The sequence below is a fragment of the Brassica napus genome, chromosome A6 (genome assembly GCF_020379485.1).
Source record: "Brassica napus cultivar Da-Ae chromosome A6, Da-Ae, whole genome shotgun sequence".
NCBI classification, from domain to species: domain Eukaryota; kingdom Viridiplantae; phylum Streptophyta; class Magnoliopsida; order Brassicales; family Brassicaceae; genus Brassica; species Brassica napus.
This window is the reverse complement of record NC_063439.1, coordinates 270704-286366: the sequence shown is the minus strand read 5'-3', so window position 1 is coordinate 286366 and position 15663 is coordinate 270704. Positions and strand designations below refer to the sequence as shown.

General features: G+C 31.9%; 2 protein-coding genes and 1 long non-coding RNA gene across 3 annotated transcripts; 2 read left to right on the top strand and 1 right to left on the bottom strand.

Annotated features, from left to right (window-relative positions):
- Positions 1 to 677: 677 nt before the first annotated feature.
- On the bottom strand, positions 678 to 3758 carry LOC125610057. The gene is made up of 3 exons (XR_007340067.1): positions 3215 to 3758; positions 2894 to 2979; positions 678 to 2812 (listed from the first exon to the last, which is right to left on the bottom strand). It is a non-coding gene; the product is annotated as an uncharacterized LOC125610057 (long non-coding RNA).
- Positions 3759 to 5436: 1678 nt separating this feature from the next.
- Positions 5437 to 8771, top strand: LOC106350987 (probable WRKY transcription factor 10). The gene is made up of 5 exons (XM_048781725.1): positions 5437 to 5903; positions 6155 to 6293; positions 6446 to 6698; positions 6786 to 6941; positions 7199 to 8771. The coding sequence occupies exons 1-5, from the start codon at positions 5565 to 5567 to the stop codon at positions 8394 to 8396; spliced, it is 2085 nt and encodes a 694-aa protein (XP_048637682.1). The 5' UTR covers positions 5437 to 5564; the 3' UTR covers positions 8397 to 8771.
- Positions 8772 to 9360: 589 nt separating this feature from the next.
- On the top strand, positions 9361 to 12137 carry LOC106345776 (F-box protein At-B). Its single transcript, XM_013784956.3, has 4 exons — positions 9361 to 9593; positions 9657 to 9862; positions 10374 to 10464; positions 10559 to 12137. Exons 1-4 carry the CDS (start codon positions 9444 to 9446, stop codon positions 11921 to 11923), a joined length of 1812 nt encoding a protein of 603 aa, XP_013640410.2. The 5' UTR covers positions 9361 to 9443; the 3' UTR covers positions 11924 to 12137.
- Positions 12138 to 15663: the final 3526 nt, after the last annotated feature.

The following is a 15663-nucleotide window of genomic DNA, read 5'->3' as shown; positions in this document are numbered from 1 at the left end:
ATAATCAACTTTATATTAAATTTTAGTCAAAAATAATAAAATATATAATACTAATAAATTTCATTTTAAATATAATTTAACTTTAAAAAAACTTATCATTGCACATGGTACAGAAAAACACTTAGTATTATTTGAATTTTAAAAACTATCTGATGCACTGACTTTTTGTGACAAATCAAATTTAAGGAACTGGGCAAGAGATTGAGAGGAGGGATGTGGAGAGGTACAAAGAGTCTTCACTTGATGAGTTATAATGGAGCATTGAAGTGCCATTGTTGTAGTCGTAGGAGTTACACCGGTGAAGTTGGGTAGACGAACAGATTTGGAGTCACTGGAGACGTCTGAGGCGAGTAGACTAAAGAAAAGGAAGCTATAAGTTATACAATGGACTGACTATTTTGATAGGTTTGGATAGTTCGAGAACCATCATCTAAACATTTGCGATGACGTGGCAGTTTGATTGGTGGGGAATATTTTGTCCTATGTGGCACTCCTAAGAAGCCTCAAAATTAGTAGCTTTTATATAGTAGGATTTTTTTTTTTTTTGAAACACGACAGTCTATTATAAATGAGATGAATTGTATAATTTCTTTGGTCATCGTGTAGGTTTATTTTATACTTTCTGACCTTTACATTACTTTTGTTGCTTTTTATTTTGCTGATGTACAACTGTTTTAAATTGAATCTCTCGACATGTTCTTCTAATAAACTGACCTCGGCCCATTATTTCGGAGTGTCGGCCCTCTATCTCAGAAACGGCTAGGTCTTTACGCCAACTTAAGAAAAGAATATGATCGGAAAAGGTTCGAATATACAAGGAGAGGAACTGATTTGAGGAAGGCGTATTCACTTGAGGAACACGATACAAGAACTAAAGTTTACATTATTCTTATTGTTCTTGCTTGTATCTCTCTTTACATCTCAAAACTCATCGAATTCTCCTCGTATTCACATCGTGTCTTTTAATATAACTTACTTCGAATTTGTATATTGCACCGAATTCAGATAAACAGATATTGATGTTGAAGCGTTTTATAAACAAATTTCATGTCTAAATGCCTTAATCCGAGGAAATTTTTGCACGCCTCCGTTAATCAAAAGAAATTAGAATCTGACTGGCACATAATTCCTAAAAGATATTTTTAAATTTAAAATTACTACAAAAATATTATGAAAATGTTTCATATTCAAGTCGTAATCAAAGATATTGAGAAAATAAAAACGTTAGTTACGCAAAATATGATGATTGTTCAACATGTATATATAATCTAAAAATATCAAAGAAACTTAAAGTTATAATTTTCAATAAAAAATTATCACCAGTTTAATAAGTTTTTTTTATATCACAACATGATTATAAGAAGAACTGGTCTATTCTTTTATATAATTTTCAACATACTAATAATATTTTTATTTTATAAAGAAAATATTAAACTTATTTATTTTTAAATTGTAGTACTGAGTAATAAAAATATTATTTCTTCATAACTGAATTCAAATTCATATAAACGAGAATAAAAAGAATTGATTGGAATATAATTTTAATTTTTTTGAACACTAAATATATCAGTATAATATATTAAATTATTTTTTGTAAAGTAATTTTTATTAATAATATTATTTAATTAGTTATATTAAAATAAAATATTTAAAAATCTGTAATTTGCTGTATATTACAAACAAAATTTAACACATTTTGTTATTAGAAGATTAAATTCATGCAGCATGTTGAATGATCATAGTTATATATATATAATATTTCCTGCATGTAGTTTTCCATGTATTCAACTAAAAAATTGCATACCTGCATTGACAAAAAAATATCTTTTATTTAGCACATGATATTCCATCATCCTAACATACAACTAATTATATAAATGAAATGGTCACTTCAAATTATTTCTAACAATCCATCACATATAAACATAAACCAATATCTATAAATTTCTGTAAATTCATCTTACCTGCATATAACCTTTTTCATGGAAAGAAAGAGTTTAAGCCATACTTTTTAAAAATAATATTTTTTTTCTAATATCTACAGTAAACAATATATAAATTAACAGTCGAGAAATTAGTAAATAATTATATTAATAAAATTAATCTCGATTTAGGTCACTCTAAATATAACATAGTTTGATAAGATAAAAATAATAACATTTAGAAAAATGAAAGTACATGGTTCTATTTAGATTACAAATTTATCATTACTAGTATTATCGCCTGTGCTGCGCACAGGTTAATTTACTGTTTTAAATTTTTATCATTTTATAATATTCTATCATAATCAATTATTATTAATATTATATGAACAGTGGTACATAATATTAGAGATTCTTGCCTTGAAACAAAACAATTGAAACTTGAAAGGATAAAACAAATGTCACTATAAAATGGATACATGTTTGCAAAACTTTTTAAAATATCAAAATATAAAATATGGTTAAAAACACTTTATTCAATCCATTAATTTTGTTCAATGATTTTATAACAACAAATAAATTAGTTAAATTTAAATACGATGAATCTAATAAATTTGATATTTTTTTATAGTTAAAGTAATTGTTGCGTTGATATATTATGTTAATTTACCAACTTGTTTTAAAAAACTCACATCTGAAATACCCACATTACTTTATTTGATGCTTTATTAAATTTATAAGATTACATTTTAGATCTTTAGTTTGCTTTTTATGAAGCTATAATGAATTGTCTAGCAATAATTAAGTAAAGTAGATTTACCTTTCAGAAATGCAAGTTCCGTAACATCCAACAATAGTTTTAGGGTTGAAAACAATTACAGTAGTGAACGCTGAAAAATAATTGACTCAACAAAGGAAGTATTAATCAATAAATCAAAGAAAAATAATAAAGACTGGAAAACATGCAAAACCTTCTTTGTGAGGAGAAAACTTGATGCTTGTCTCTTTCACAAGAATAATTTTGATTATGCTCCATCCCATATCTCCAAACCATAACCTACAGTACATGTAAATCAATAGATAGAAGAAGTTTCCAAGTTATACACTGCAGTGATCTAAAATTGAAATCTCTTCAAAAAATACCATACCAGTATCTCTTTTTTTTTGGTGTAAACCAGTATCATTTTTTTCCCATAATTTTACTGTATTTATCGACTGAGTATTGATTCAGGTGATGAATAAATAAAATTTGAATTGCCACAGAAGAAAGAAGAAAGAAGATAGGAAGAAACCTGTTCAATTCAAACGAACCTAATACTCAATCTCTCTTTTTGGCAAACGGACCTAATACTCAGACTCTCATTTTCTGCAAGAAAGAACGAACGAACTAAAAAAGCTTTCATTCTGTTGCAGAGAAGATTGAAAGAGAAAAAAACAAAACGTATATTAGTAAATCAAAATTATATATAAGAAGAAAACAGTTTGAAAATCGTGGTCAACTGATTTTGAAAGTGGATGGAATATTATGAGAAAATATAGGCACTATATGCTTAAAGTTAGGGATCGAAGATTAATTTTTTCAGTTAACTGTTTTTTAATTTTTTTTAAACATTTTCCACATGTTAATTTTTTATTTGTTGAGTGACTTGTGCTTTAGTATATAAGTGATTATATAATATTTATATAAACATAAATTAAATACTGTATTTTGTTCAAAATAAAATACGTTTTTATTTTAATGAATTATAAATATTTTAGTGTTAGTTGGTAGAATTACGTCTAAAACACATCTATATTTTAGGATATGTATTTCTAATACTCTAAAAACATCAAATATTCTCACAAAATAGATGAAAGCTAAATATTTAAATTTCAGTGAATATATAAGATCATATAAGTAATTTTTTTTTATAATTTTTTAAATATAAATAAAAAGGAATTCTTTTTAAATTGATAAATTTATAAATTAAATATTATTATAATCCAATAAATAATTTTAGAGTTTTTGTATATTAGTTATATGGTTTGCTGGTGAGTTCACTTTTTAGGTTACTCATGACTTATTATTTTCCTCTCAATTTCATGCACTTGCAATGTTTTCAGTCAAAAAAATTTCTTTTAATCTGTTTATGCTACTTCAATGTCTATGCTAACACTAAAACCAAAATAAAAGTTAACCAAAAATTTTTGGTTAAAGAAGATCCAATTGGTTGAACCTTAACATCAAACTGATGTCTTACTTTTCAGCTAAAAATATTAAATAATGTTAATTTTAACTAGTATTTTATATAAATTATACTATATTCGATTGAATTTAACAAATCCAGTAAGTTTTAAGAACATTAAAAATATTTCTGATGCTCTAACAAAATAAAGTCCTACAAACAAAATTCATTGAATTATGTGTGTAATCTAGATCTTTTTCTTCAAAATCTTAAAGTGTAAATAAATATAGAATCATGATGATACTTTGTCTAGTCTAAATATGTTACATTAATAGTGATTATATTTTGACAAATATTAACAAAAACTACACAACCTAAAACATATTAAAATGTATGTATAACTTATAGTTATAAACGATTTCAGACTATTAATAAAAGTAAATTTATTGTACTAACATATCTAGTTTAAATCTTTTTATAAAAATAATACATTTTATAAACAAATCATATTATTTAAAAGTAATTTAAATGAATATATAATCTGATTTTTATTTGTAATAAACTATTAGTAAATTTTAAATTATGATGCAATTCTATTGAATTTGATGTCAAATAATATCTACTAGACTGATGTTCTGTTTTTTGCACAATTGATGTTCAGGTTATAGTGATAATTATCATAAAATTAATAACTATATGATTTACACTAAAATTATTTTTAAAATGATTTAATTTGGTTTTGGAAAATAATATTTCATGTTCTGTAGTTAATTTATTTTGTGATATATAAAATAAAAACCTCAATCATGTTTACGAAACTAAGATATTCATAATATCATTATAACAAATAAAATTTTACTGGATTCTTTTTAACCATTTTTAACATTTTTCTTGGTGATAAAAATACAGACAAAGAAGATGAAATTGCTTTTGCATGAAAATATTTTAGTACTTATCATTTTGGTTTTTATAAAGAATACATATCCCTGTTCTTTTTATTACCTTTTATATCATTTTTGGTTTTCTAAGTAGCGTATAGTTTAGTTTGGTTTCAATAGTTTGGCGGTATATTTTTAATATAACTTAACCGGGATATACACTCCTCATAAAAACCAAATACGATAGAAAAGGTAAGAGAAAATATATATTCATGCATTGTGTCATTTAGATGATACAAGTTTGACCATATAATTTTTTTTGCCAAAATTGGAATGACTATGGGTAGCCGACAAAAAAAAAGATTAGTTTCTATTATATAAAAACTCCATTGTATTCTTCATATGCATCACATCCATTCTTCTTGTGTCGTCTTCTTTTCATGCTAGCTTTCCCTCTCCGAAGAAAACAGTTTATCATTTCCATCTTTTATACGCTGTTTCGGTAAATATTTTTCATAAATTTGATATTAGATTTCATTTTTGATTTTTGATTTTTTTTACAACGAAATGCTATTCTATGATCTCTTTGATTTAGGTGTATGTTTGTTGACATCTCCATAAAAAAAAAGATGAGTGATTATGGTGATGGAAACTTCATGGACATGGTGTCGTCGCGTTGGGCTCCACCTCCTAGTACTAGCCTAAGTGACAATGGTCTAAATCCAATCAGCGACATCTTCCTTCAAACTAATCAGTCTAAACAAAGACCCGGTCTGGTCGACAGAGTAGCTGCAAGAATAGGACGTAATATTCCACCGATCAGGACAGACAACTTGAGTCCATGTGCTGTAGTATTCAAGGACCCAAAAACTGTTCCTTTTGGCATCGAAATCTCTCCAGGATTGAGCCCATCCGTAATGTTGCAGTCTCGTTCACAGGTAAGTAACAATGTATTTATATGTTTCTGGTTGTTTTATTATACGTGATTGTTATCATATGATAGATATTTGAATATTAAAATACTTAGGAATAGTTACGTATGTTTCCATATTTTTTTTATTTTATCTCTCTGTCCCAATATATGTTCCACATTATGCAAATGCTTTTATTTTCTTTAGATCTTTAATCAGAAGAAAAATCTCAATTCGAAACGCTAACTGTTATTGTCTTTGGTACCTTCTCTTGCCAGCTTATCAATCCGTATTCATTCCCCAATGACGAGCCTCCAGAGACGGTGGAAAATTCTGGTGACGACCATGCAAAGACGATGATATTCAACAAGGATGTTCCTTATCAGCCGATGCACTTTGATCTGCCTCCTCAAGAAGGTTGTATATAGAGTTGCTTGTGTCTCAAATCTGCTTCCATTATATTTTTTATTTTCGAAAATGATTTTTATAAGTTTTTTTTATAAATTAATGATTTTATAAGTTTTTTTTTTCATTTACATGTGTATCATCTGGCTCAAATGTTATCCCAGCTTTGATCCCATCTCATGTTGATCCCATTGGTGCTCCTTTAGTCGCTTCTTTTGAATCTGAAGTAGCTGATGACACTGATACCAAGCTCATGTCCCTGGATGATGAGAGCGAGAGCCAGGACGAGGAAGAATCCAACGAAGATGAAGATACAGATGATCCATCCAAATTGGGGAGAAAGAGACGGATAGATGAAGAGGAAGATGATGACATTGCTGATGAACACGAAGTCAAACCTTCATCTCCAAAGAGAAGGTCCCAAATTAACATCTTATAAATCAATAGTACTAAACTTAACATGTAGTTAATCACATTAACATAAACTACATAATTCTCTAACAGGAAATATGATGAGGTATCAAACATGATGACAGCCCTAAGAGCAAGCAACAACCCAAGGGTCAGACTTCGTATGGAGACTGAAGAAGCCCAACCTAACGATGGTCATCGCTGGAGAAAATACGGTCAGAAAATTGTCAAAGGGAATCCAAATCCGAGGTTGGTATCTTTCACCGTGTTCTTCTGTCTTTTATTTTCTTCAAGAATTTAACTATTCGTTTACAGCCTAAATAATGATCAATGTTAGCATGGTCCACTTATAGTTTCAGCTCAAAGATTTGATATGTAGTGTGGTTGTGAGAAACTCTCTAGCAAGATACTTGCTCACTCCATATCTACTTGGTCATTTGGAAAAATCTAAGATATTCGATGCTAAATATAAAAAAATAATATTTTGGTATAAATGGTAATTGCAGGAGTTACTACAAATGCTCACACAAAGGGTGCATTATGAAGAAGCATGTGGAGAGAGCAGCAGACGATTTGAGAATGTTGTTAGTCACATATTATGGGAAACACGGGCACGCTGCACCACTTGCACGCAGTAGCAGCAGTTCTGGTCCAAAGAATCTTTACCGTTCATCAGTGCCCGCTCGTTTAGGAAGGCCGCCTTTTTCTTCCTCCTCGGCCGCTCAAGACATGAGGTCTTTCCCTTATCCTTCTGCTTCGGCCCCTCGAGACATGAAGCGTTTCGGTTATCCTTCTGCTTTGGCCCCTCAAGCCATGAGGCCCTTCCCTTCTTCGTTGAACCCAGGAGTTGATATGACTCATCTCTATAAGACTGGACTCTCGAAGCTGCCGAGTTTACCGGTTAACCAGAATCATGGGTTTATGGACCAGAATGCTGAACCATGGGTTAACCAGAATCATGGGTTTATGGGTCAGAATGCTGAACCACAGGTTAATCAGAATCATGGGTTTATGGCCCAGAATGCTGAACCATGGGTTAACCAGAATCATGGGTTTATGGGTCAGAATGCTGAACCACGGGTTAACCAGAATCATGGGTTTATGAGCCAGAATGCTGAACCACGGGTTAACCAGAACCATGGGTTTATGGGCCAGAATACTGAACCATGGAGTAACCAGAACCATGGGTTTATGGGTCAGAATGATGAACCATGGATTAACCAGAATCATGGGTTTATGGGACAGAATGCTGAACCATGGGTTAACCAGAACCATGGGTTTATGGGTCAGAATGCTGAACCACGGGTTAACCAGAATCATGGGTTTATGGGCCAGAATGTTGAACCACAAGTTAACCAGAACCATGGGTTTATGGGCCAGAATGTTGAACCACAAGTTAACCAGAACCATGGGTTTATGGGTCAAAATGATGAACCATGGCTCAACCAGAACCATGGATTTATGGGTCAGAATGATGAACCATGGCTTAACCAGAACCATGGGCTTATGGATCAGAATGATGAACCATGGGTTAACCAGAACCATGGGTTTATGGGTCAGAATGATGAACCATGGCTTAACCAGAACTATGGGTTTATGGGACAGAATGATGAACCGAAGACTGATCATGTGATACCGGATGGTACAGAGGTCTACAAGGGGCTCAGGGAGCGTATATTGGCTAACTTGGGAGTTAAACGTTAGATTGTTAACCTTTAACAAACCAGAGAAAAAACTTTATATGTAGACCTTTCTTTTACTCCTTTTTCAGCATTGACAAAACAATAATATGAAAGATATGCAAAAACTTGTACTGATCAGCTTAATTATTATTTGTAATGCATATTACTCTTTGAGTTTATTTATTTAATTTATAATCCAGATAAACCATATGAATCAAACCGTGGATCCTTACTTTCGGATTAAACCCCTAGACATTGTTTGCAAACTGATTTTACTTGCACTCTCATAGTTAAATGTGACATGTACAATTACATTTAATGATGATTTATATTTTTGGTAAACTTTTAGAGCATGGTAGTAAATTATATATCATCATTAATGTAAATTTATTCAAATTTGATATTAAATAATATAATAATTGAAATATAATCATATTTTACAAATTTCAAAACGTCATTTAATTCTATTTTAATAACTATACAATTTTATTACAAAAAAAATTTCAAAAAAAATTAAATTAAAAATTTTAATCGTAATATCATTAGTTTTTTATATATCTAATTTTTTTTTAGAAATACGGTTTATTTGCTTTTTTGATAATTATACAATTTTTAGATCAAAAATAGTTTTCTTAATTTTATACAAATTGATTTAATATATTTTAACCAAAATAAATAGATAAAAAATATATTCTAAGACTATCATTTTTAAATATATACATATCTATTTTTAAATAAAATTTAAAATAAATAAAATTATTTATTTTATATAAAGTTAAATAAAATTTTGTATTAAAATATCAATAAACATAATACAATTTTATTTTTAAATATACATTAATTTTTTTTTTTTAAATGATTGATGCACGCAGAAAAATACCGGGTTCGATTTAAACGGAAAGGAACACTAAACCGTGAATCTGGATTAGAGATTAGAGAGCACAAACCGGTCGTCAAGGATATGATTAATTCTGCGTCCAAACACCCCATCGTCTCTTTAATCGTGTCAAAAGGAGAACAAGATTGATTGAAGAACTGGATTGAATCATAGAGAGAGAGATCATTGACGATGGAGGAAGTGGCGAAATCTGTGTTGGCGGAGGAGATACTGAAGCGCTTAGATCTCGAGAATCTCTGCTCCGTCGCCTGCGTTTCCACCGCCCTCCGCTCCGCCGTCGTCTCCGACGTCCTCCCTTCGCTTACCGCTCTCGATCTATCCGTGAGTGTCCCGATTCTCTCAAATTCGACAATTTTCACTCCAATTGATCGATTCTATTGGTAGGGCTTCTCGCCGGAGGAGGAGACTCTGAACCACGTGCTGCGTGGTTGCGTCGGGCTCAGGAGCCTAACGCTGAACTGTCTCCGCCTCAGCGTCGCTGCTGTGCGTGGGGTTATCGGGCCACATCTCCAGGAACTTCACTTGCTCAGGTGTTCACTTGTTAATTCCACCGTGCTCTCTTCCATCGGCACCCTCTGCCCAAATCTCCGGTAAAGCTCCCTTGAAATTGATGTAGCTGTTTCAATGTATAGAGAGAGATCATCTAGGGCATGCAATGCATGGTTCAGTTTCTGGCCCTCATAAGAAGCTATGACCTTTGTTAATGCTTTCTTTTCTTTATAACAAGTCTGTGAAGATTTGAGCGTTACGCTTTTAAATTGAAATGTGAAAGTGAGTAATTAACCTTAGGCATTTAAGCTCAATGATTCTACTGCTTGTTGATAGACTAGAAAAGGAAAAATTGGCCAAAAAGTCAACTCTTTTTCTTCGTTTCTGAATATATATATATAACTAACTGGTTTCATAAGAGGGAATGGTTAAGTTTCTGATCCTCATTTCATTAATAGAATTGAATCCAACATACTAGTTAGCCTCTGGTCAAGCCTTTTACGTATTTGGTATCAGCTATGACCTTTGTCAATTATAAGAAGGCTGTGAAGAGTTGAGTTTTTAGCTATTTTATTGCTAAGACTATTTGGGTTCAATTGTTTGTTATTGCAGGGTTCTTACCCTGGAAATGGCAGACTTGGATTCACCTCTTGTTTTTCAATCTAACCTGACGCAAATGCTTAACGGGTGTCCGTATCTGGAGGTAATATGTTAAAAGCTTGCTGAGGCATTGGTCAGAAGAAGCTGAGAAAGTGTGAAATTGAATTGGGTTTTATTATTCTTGTGATGCTTTGCAGTCTCTGCAACTAAATATCCGAGGTATCCTAGTTGATGCCACCGCTTTCCAGTCTGTTAGATTCTCCTTGCCTGAAACTCTCAAATCTCTAAGCTTACAGCCTTTGCTTGAGTCCGAGGCTATTCTTCTCATGAACAGATTCAAAGTCACTGGCAGTTGTTTATCTAAGGCTGCCTTGCTTTCTCCTTCACCTTCTTTTACTTTGCAAAGCCTCTCTCTTGTCCTGGATCTGATATCTGACAGGCTTATCATAGCTATCACAGGTTCTCTTCCTCAACTTGTCAAACTGGACCTTGAAGACCGTCCTGAAAAAGAGCCATTTCCCGACAATGACTTGACCTACACTGGGCTTCAGTCTCTTGGTTATTGCCAGCAACTCACAAGCCTCTCTCTAGTTCGAACTTGTTACAACCGCAAGATATCGTTCAAGAGAATCAACGACATGGGTATATTTCTCCTTTCCGAGGCTTGCAAAGGTTTAGAGTCAGTGAGGCTTGGTGGGTTTCCGAGAGTCAGCGACGCTGGATTTGCATCGCTCCTTCACTCATGCCGGAACCTGAAAAGGTTTGAAATACGAGGCGCCTTCCTGTTGTCTGATTTGGCATTCCATGATGTCACAGGGTCTTCTTGCTCTCTTCAAGAGGTCAGACTCTCCACGTGCCCTCTCATAACCAGCGAAGCAGTGAAGAAACTGGGGCTGTGTACTAATCTTGAGCTGCTTGACTTAGGCAGCTGCAAAAGCATATCTGATTCTTGCCTCAACATTGTCTCAGCACTCAGGAAGTTAACTTCTCTGAATCTCGCAGGAGCTGATGTAACCGATAGTGGCATGGTTGCACTCGGTAAGTCAGATGTTCCCATCATGCAACTATCCTTCCGCGGCTGTAAGAGAGTCAGTGACAGAGGAATCTCCCATCTGTTGAGCAATGAAGGAACAATCAGCAGAACATTATCAACGCTTGATCTTGGTCACATGCCAGGAATCTCAGACAGAGCCATCCACACAATCACGCGGTATTGTAAGGCTTTAACAGAGCTAAGCCTCAGGAGTTGCTTCCATGTGACAGATTCTTCGATAGAGTTGCTGGCCACAAGGGAAAGACAAACAGAGGGAGGAAGCAAACAGTTGAGGAAGCTCAATGTCCATAACTGTGTGAGCTTGACGACTGGAGCACTGAGATGGCTAAGTAAACCGTCATTTGCGGGTCTACATTGGCTCGGATTGGGACAGACACGGTTTGCTGGTCGAAGAGAGACGGTCACAGCTACAATCTGCGAGCAGAGACCGTGGCTCACGTTGTGTTTTGATGGGTGTGAGCTTGGATGCTATGATGGTTGGGAGTTCCACACGCCGCAACGCCATTGAGGAAGCTCGTCGTCGCACCAGTTTATGTATTGTACTAGTTCGTTCACAAAAATGATTCAGTAGAATGTTTGATTTGTTTTTGAATGAAGATTTGATTGTAAATTAAGTTTTAAGTGTGGTGGCTTGCGGTTAAATTAATTTTAAAATTGTAGAATTAATAATAGTTTTTGATCGTTTGCAAAAGTTTTATTAATGAAAATTATAATTTTTGTAATAATTTATGTATTTTCTAAGCCTTACATATAATACTAGAGTTAGAGTTGGTCCGTGTTACGCGAAATTTGATTTATATGTGATGTATGTAACTACGCATGATAAAGTTTATGATTTTAAAGAATGTTAGGATGTGAAAGGATTATTTATGTTAAAATTAATTATATTTTATTATGATGTTTGTGTCTATATTAATAAATTGCAGCGTATAATATACTATATTGGCGGTTGACGTATAACTGGTGTTGTGACGTATGTTTTTGATAAATTTGATTTCATAATTAGTTAGTTAATTTAATTGTGGTGTGCTATATTTTGAGTTTTTAAGAATGTATTTGTTGTTCTCAAAATTATTATTTGTACAAATGGTTTGGGCTCAACAAAATTGAATATATTTTGTTACGGTTTATGTTAGGCTGAATATATTTGAAGAGCTGACAAAACACTGAAAATATAAATCTAATTGTTTATATTATAAATTAACACTTAAATATATAGTTGTAAAATTTCATTTCAAATATTTTAATTCGTTTATGATCGTTGCTATCTGTAAAAAAAATATCTTTGGTGCATAAGTAATCTATAACTTTTGAAGCTCAGTTAAACTTGTTACTATTATGTAAATATTTTTGGTTTTATTTTTTAGTTTTTTATTAGTTTCTTAAACTTTACAGTTTTAATTTAATATTTTGTAGTTTTTATAGATGAATAATATTATTTTTATGTTTTTATAAATGTAATATTATTTTAAATGATTTTTCTTTCATTGAGAAAATTGTAATTAACTATTTCATAATTATTTTATATCTTCTGCATTAATTTTACATGTAATTCTCTTTTCTTTTTTTGTAAAATAGTTACATTGTTACATCTCACTATATGTTTTTAATTTCTTTCTTGAGAGCATTTGTTTATTTGAATTTGATCTCTGTATAGCTAAATTCTGTTAATAATATTGATCCCATGTGAATTCCTAAATCATATTCATTAGTATGTAGAACTGTAATTGAAATAAAGTAACAGTAGAGAGATAAAATGGTACTTATGTAATTTTGTAGATAACACTAACCCAAATATCCGATTATACTTGCATTTATTTATTTATTGATCAAGGGAGGTAATTAATTTAGAAATATAGTTAAATTAAATTCAAAATAAGACTAAGCTGGTAAAATAGTACATAGCTTATGGAAACTTGATCCCATTTTATATTCTCATGTATTAAACACTTCTCATATGTCTTTGAATTCTCAAATAAAAAAAAGGTTTGAGAATAAAAAATTTATGATGTCATTATTTTCTAATAGTCTAACGTATTTTCTGATATTATTTATATGATGTAATATGATCCTTTTTGTAGTGAGCTCTTACTTACTCTTTATTGAAATATTTGTTTTTTGTTAATAAATATCACAATAGTTGAACACTTCAAAAAAAAAATTACAAATAAACATAAAAGTACCCATAATGTATAAAAAAGAAAATAACGAACTAAAAAAATGAGACTACTGTCCATTCACTTTTCTTCTCCTCCAATCTTCTTTGTTTTTTTCTATTTCTGTAACTTATCCGATCTCTCTTTTTTTCCATCTTATCCTTCTCTTCTCTTATTTTCTTGTAAAAGGCAACCGTCGTTGCTGGCCGTACAACACCATCGCGTTTCTTCCATGCAACCATCATTGTCTTTTCTTCCACATCTTTTTTTTTTTGGTTATACCAAATTTTCTTTGCGACAGAAGTTACACAGAACACAAGTAACGAAAAGAAAATATAAATCTAAAGCAACACAAGAGAGAAAGAAAAACAGACCCAACTGAACAACGGACATAACCATATTAACAAAATGTTTTATGGCTTGGAAGGAGCCAAAACTTGACACAGGAAGCATTGCCACACGAGAAGGAAGCCTTTGATAATCCATGAGACCACGCTTTGGTAAAAATTGGTTTGCCCGCAGCGCTACTCCAAATGATTGACTTCCATCCACACGCAGCTTTGCCATCCTAGTCGCTGCTACTCGAGCCTCACACAACCACCAGTAGAGGAGGACCCAAGCCCCTAGAGCTTCAGTCATCGAACCGCCCCAAAAACCTTTTAGATCGCCTTCTGGGATGCCGATGAACAATTAAAATCCACACTTATTGGACTCGTCTTCGGAAATAATTGTGAGCTATAGCAGAAAACGGGGAGTGGTGAGGACCTTTTCTTCCACATCTATCATCATCTTTGTTTCTTTTACAGCCACAATGGTCACCTCTTCTTCCACAGCCACTACAGTCGCCATTCCTTCCATCCTCTCCGTTTCTTCAATGACCACCACCGTCTATAACTTTCAAGTTTCAATCACCGCTACCGAAACCGTAGATCTTTTCACCATCATAGCAATTTTAACTTTTATTATAGTTTTTATGAATTTCTGAAGTTTTTGAAAAGCTTATGGTTGAACTGATGATTTTAGGGTATACAACATACTTTTTTATAGTCGGAGATGTAAAGGCAAGAATTACTGGAAGATGCATTCATGGAGAAATCGTGGTATTAGTGGATAGTTTTGATTAATGTGTGAGTTGAAGATGGCTCTTGGGTTCATGCTGATTCTGTAACGCTTCAATATTATCATGCTGAGATGAAAGTGTTAAAAAAATAACACGGCCATAAGAGTTCATGGAAGCTAAGACCATCTCCAATGTATTTCTCTATTTTTACCTCTAAAATAGAGAAACTCTATAATAGAGGTGGGTTTTACTCCAATGTATTTCTCTAAAATAGAGATCTCTACATATAGAGCAAAATATAGAGCAATGCTATTTCTTCCTCTATAAATAGAGGAGAAAATAGCAATCTCTATTTTAGAGGCAAAAATAGAGATGGGTTGGAGCGGTTTTGCCTCTAAATGCTATTATAGAGGTAGAAATAGAGGTGGGTTGGAGATGTTCTAAGGAGTCTCCAAAAACACATCAGAATATAAGTGAAACGAAAAAAGCCAAACATCCAAATACATGAGTTAATGAAACGCAGAGTTTGAAGGAATGAGACAACGCAGAATTTGAAGGGATGAGACATATGTCGCCTTGAGAATACTCAACTTAATGACGTGGCGCTGACGTGTCCTCGTAGGAAAGAAAAAAATACTTTTTTATTATTTAAGATTTTTGCAACACATAATATATATATACTTTCATAAAGAGTGTCATTTTAGGTTAATTGTTTTTGTTTCAAACAAGTGTTGTTTTTCAATTATAATGTAAATTTATACAATAAATCTATTTTTACATTTTTTGAATAACTGATAGATTTATTTTAAATCATTCTCATTTAACTAATTTTATATTAAATAATGATATTAGTTTATCATAATTTTTTAGTTCTAAAAGATGTTTCTTTTTGTTAATAAGACAGATTTAAATGTGTACATAATTTATTTTTAGTATTTAAAAAATGAAAATTTTGGATCTTAAAGAATTGAGATTATTTTTAGTTCAAATATATAAAATTAATATGAGAAATAATGTAAGTGAAAATTTAAT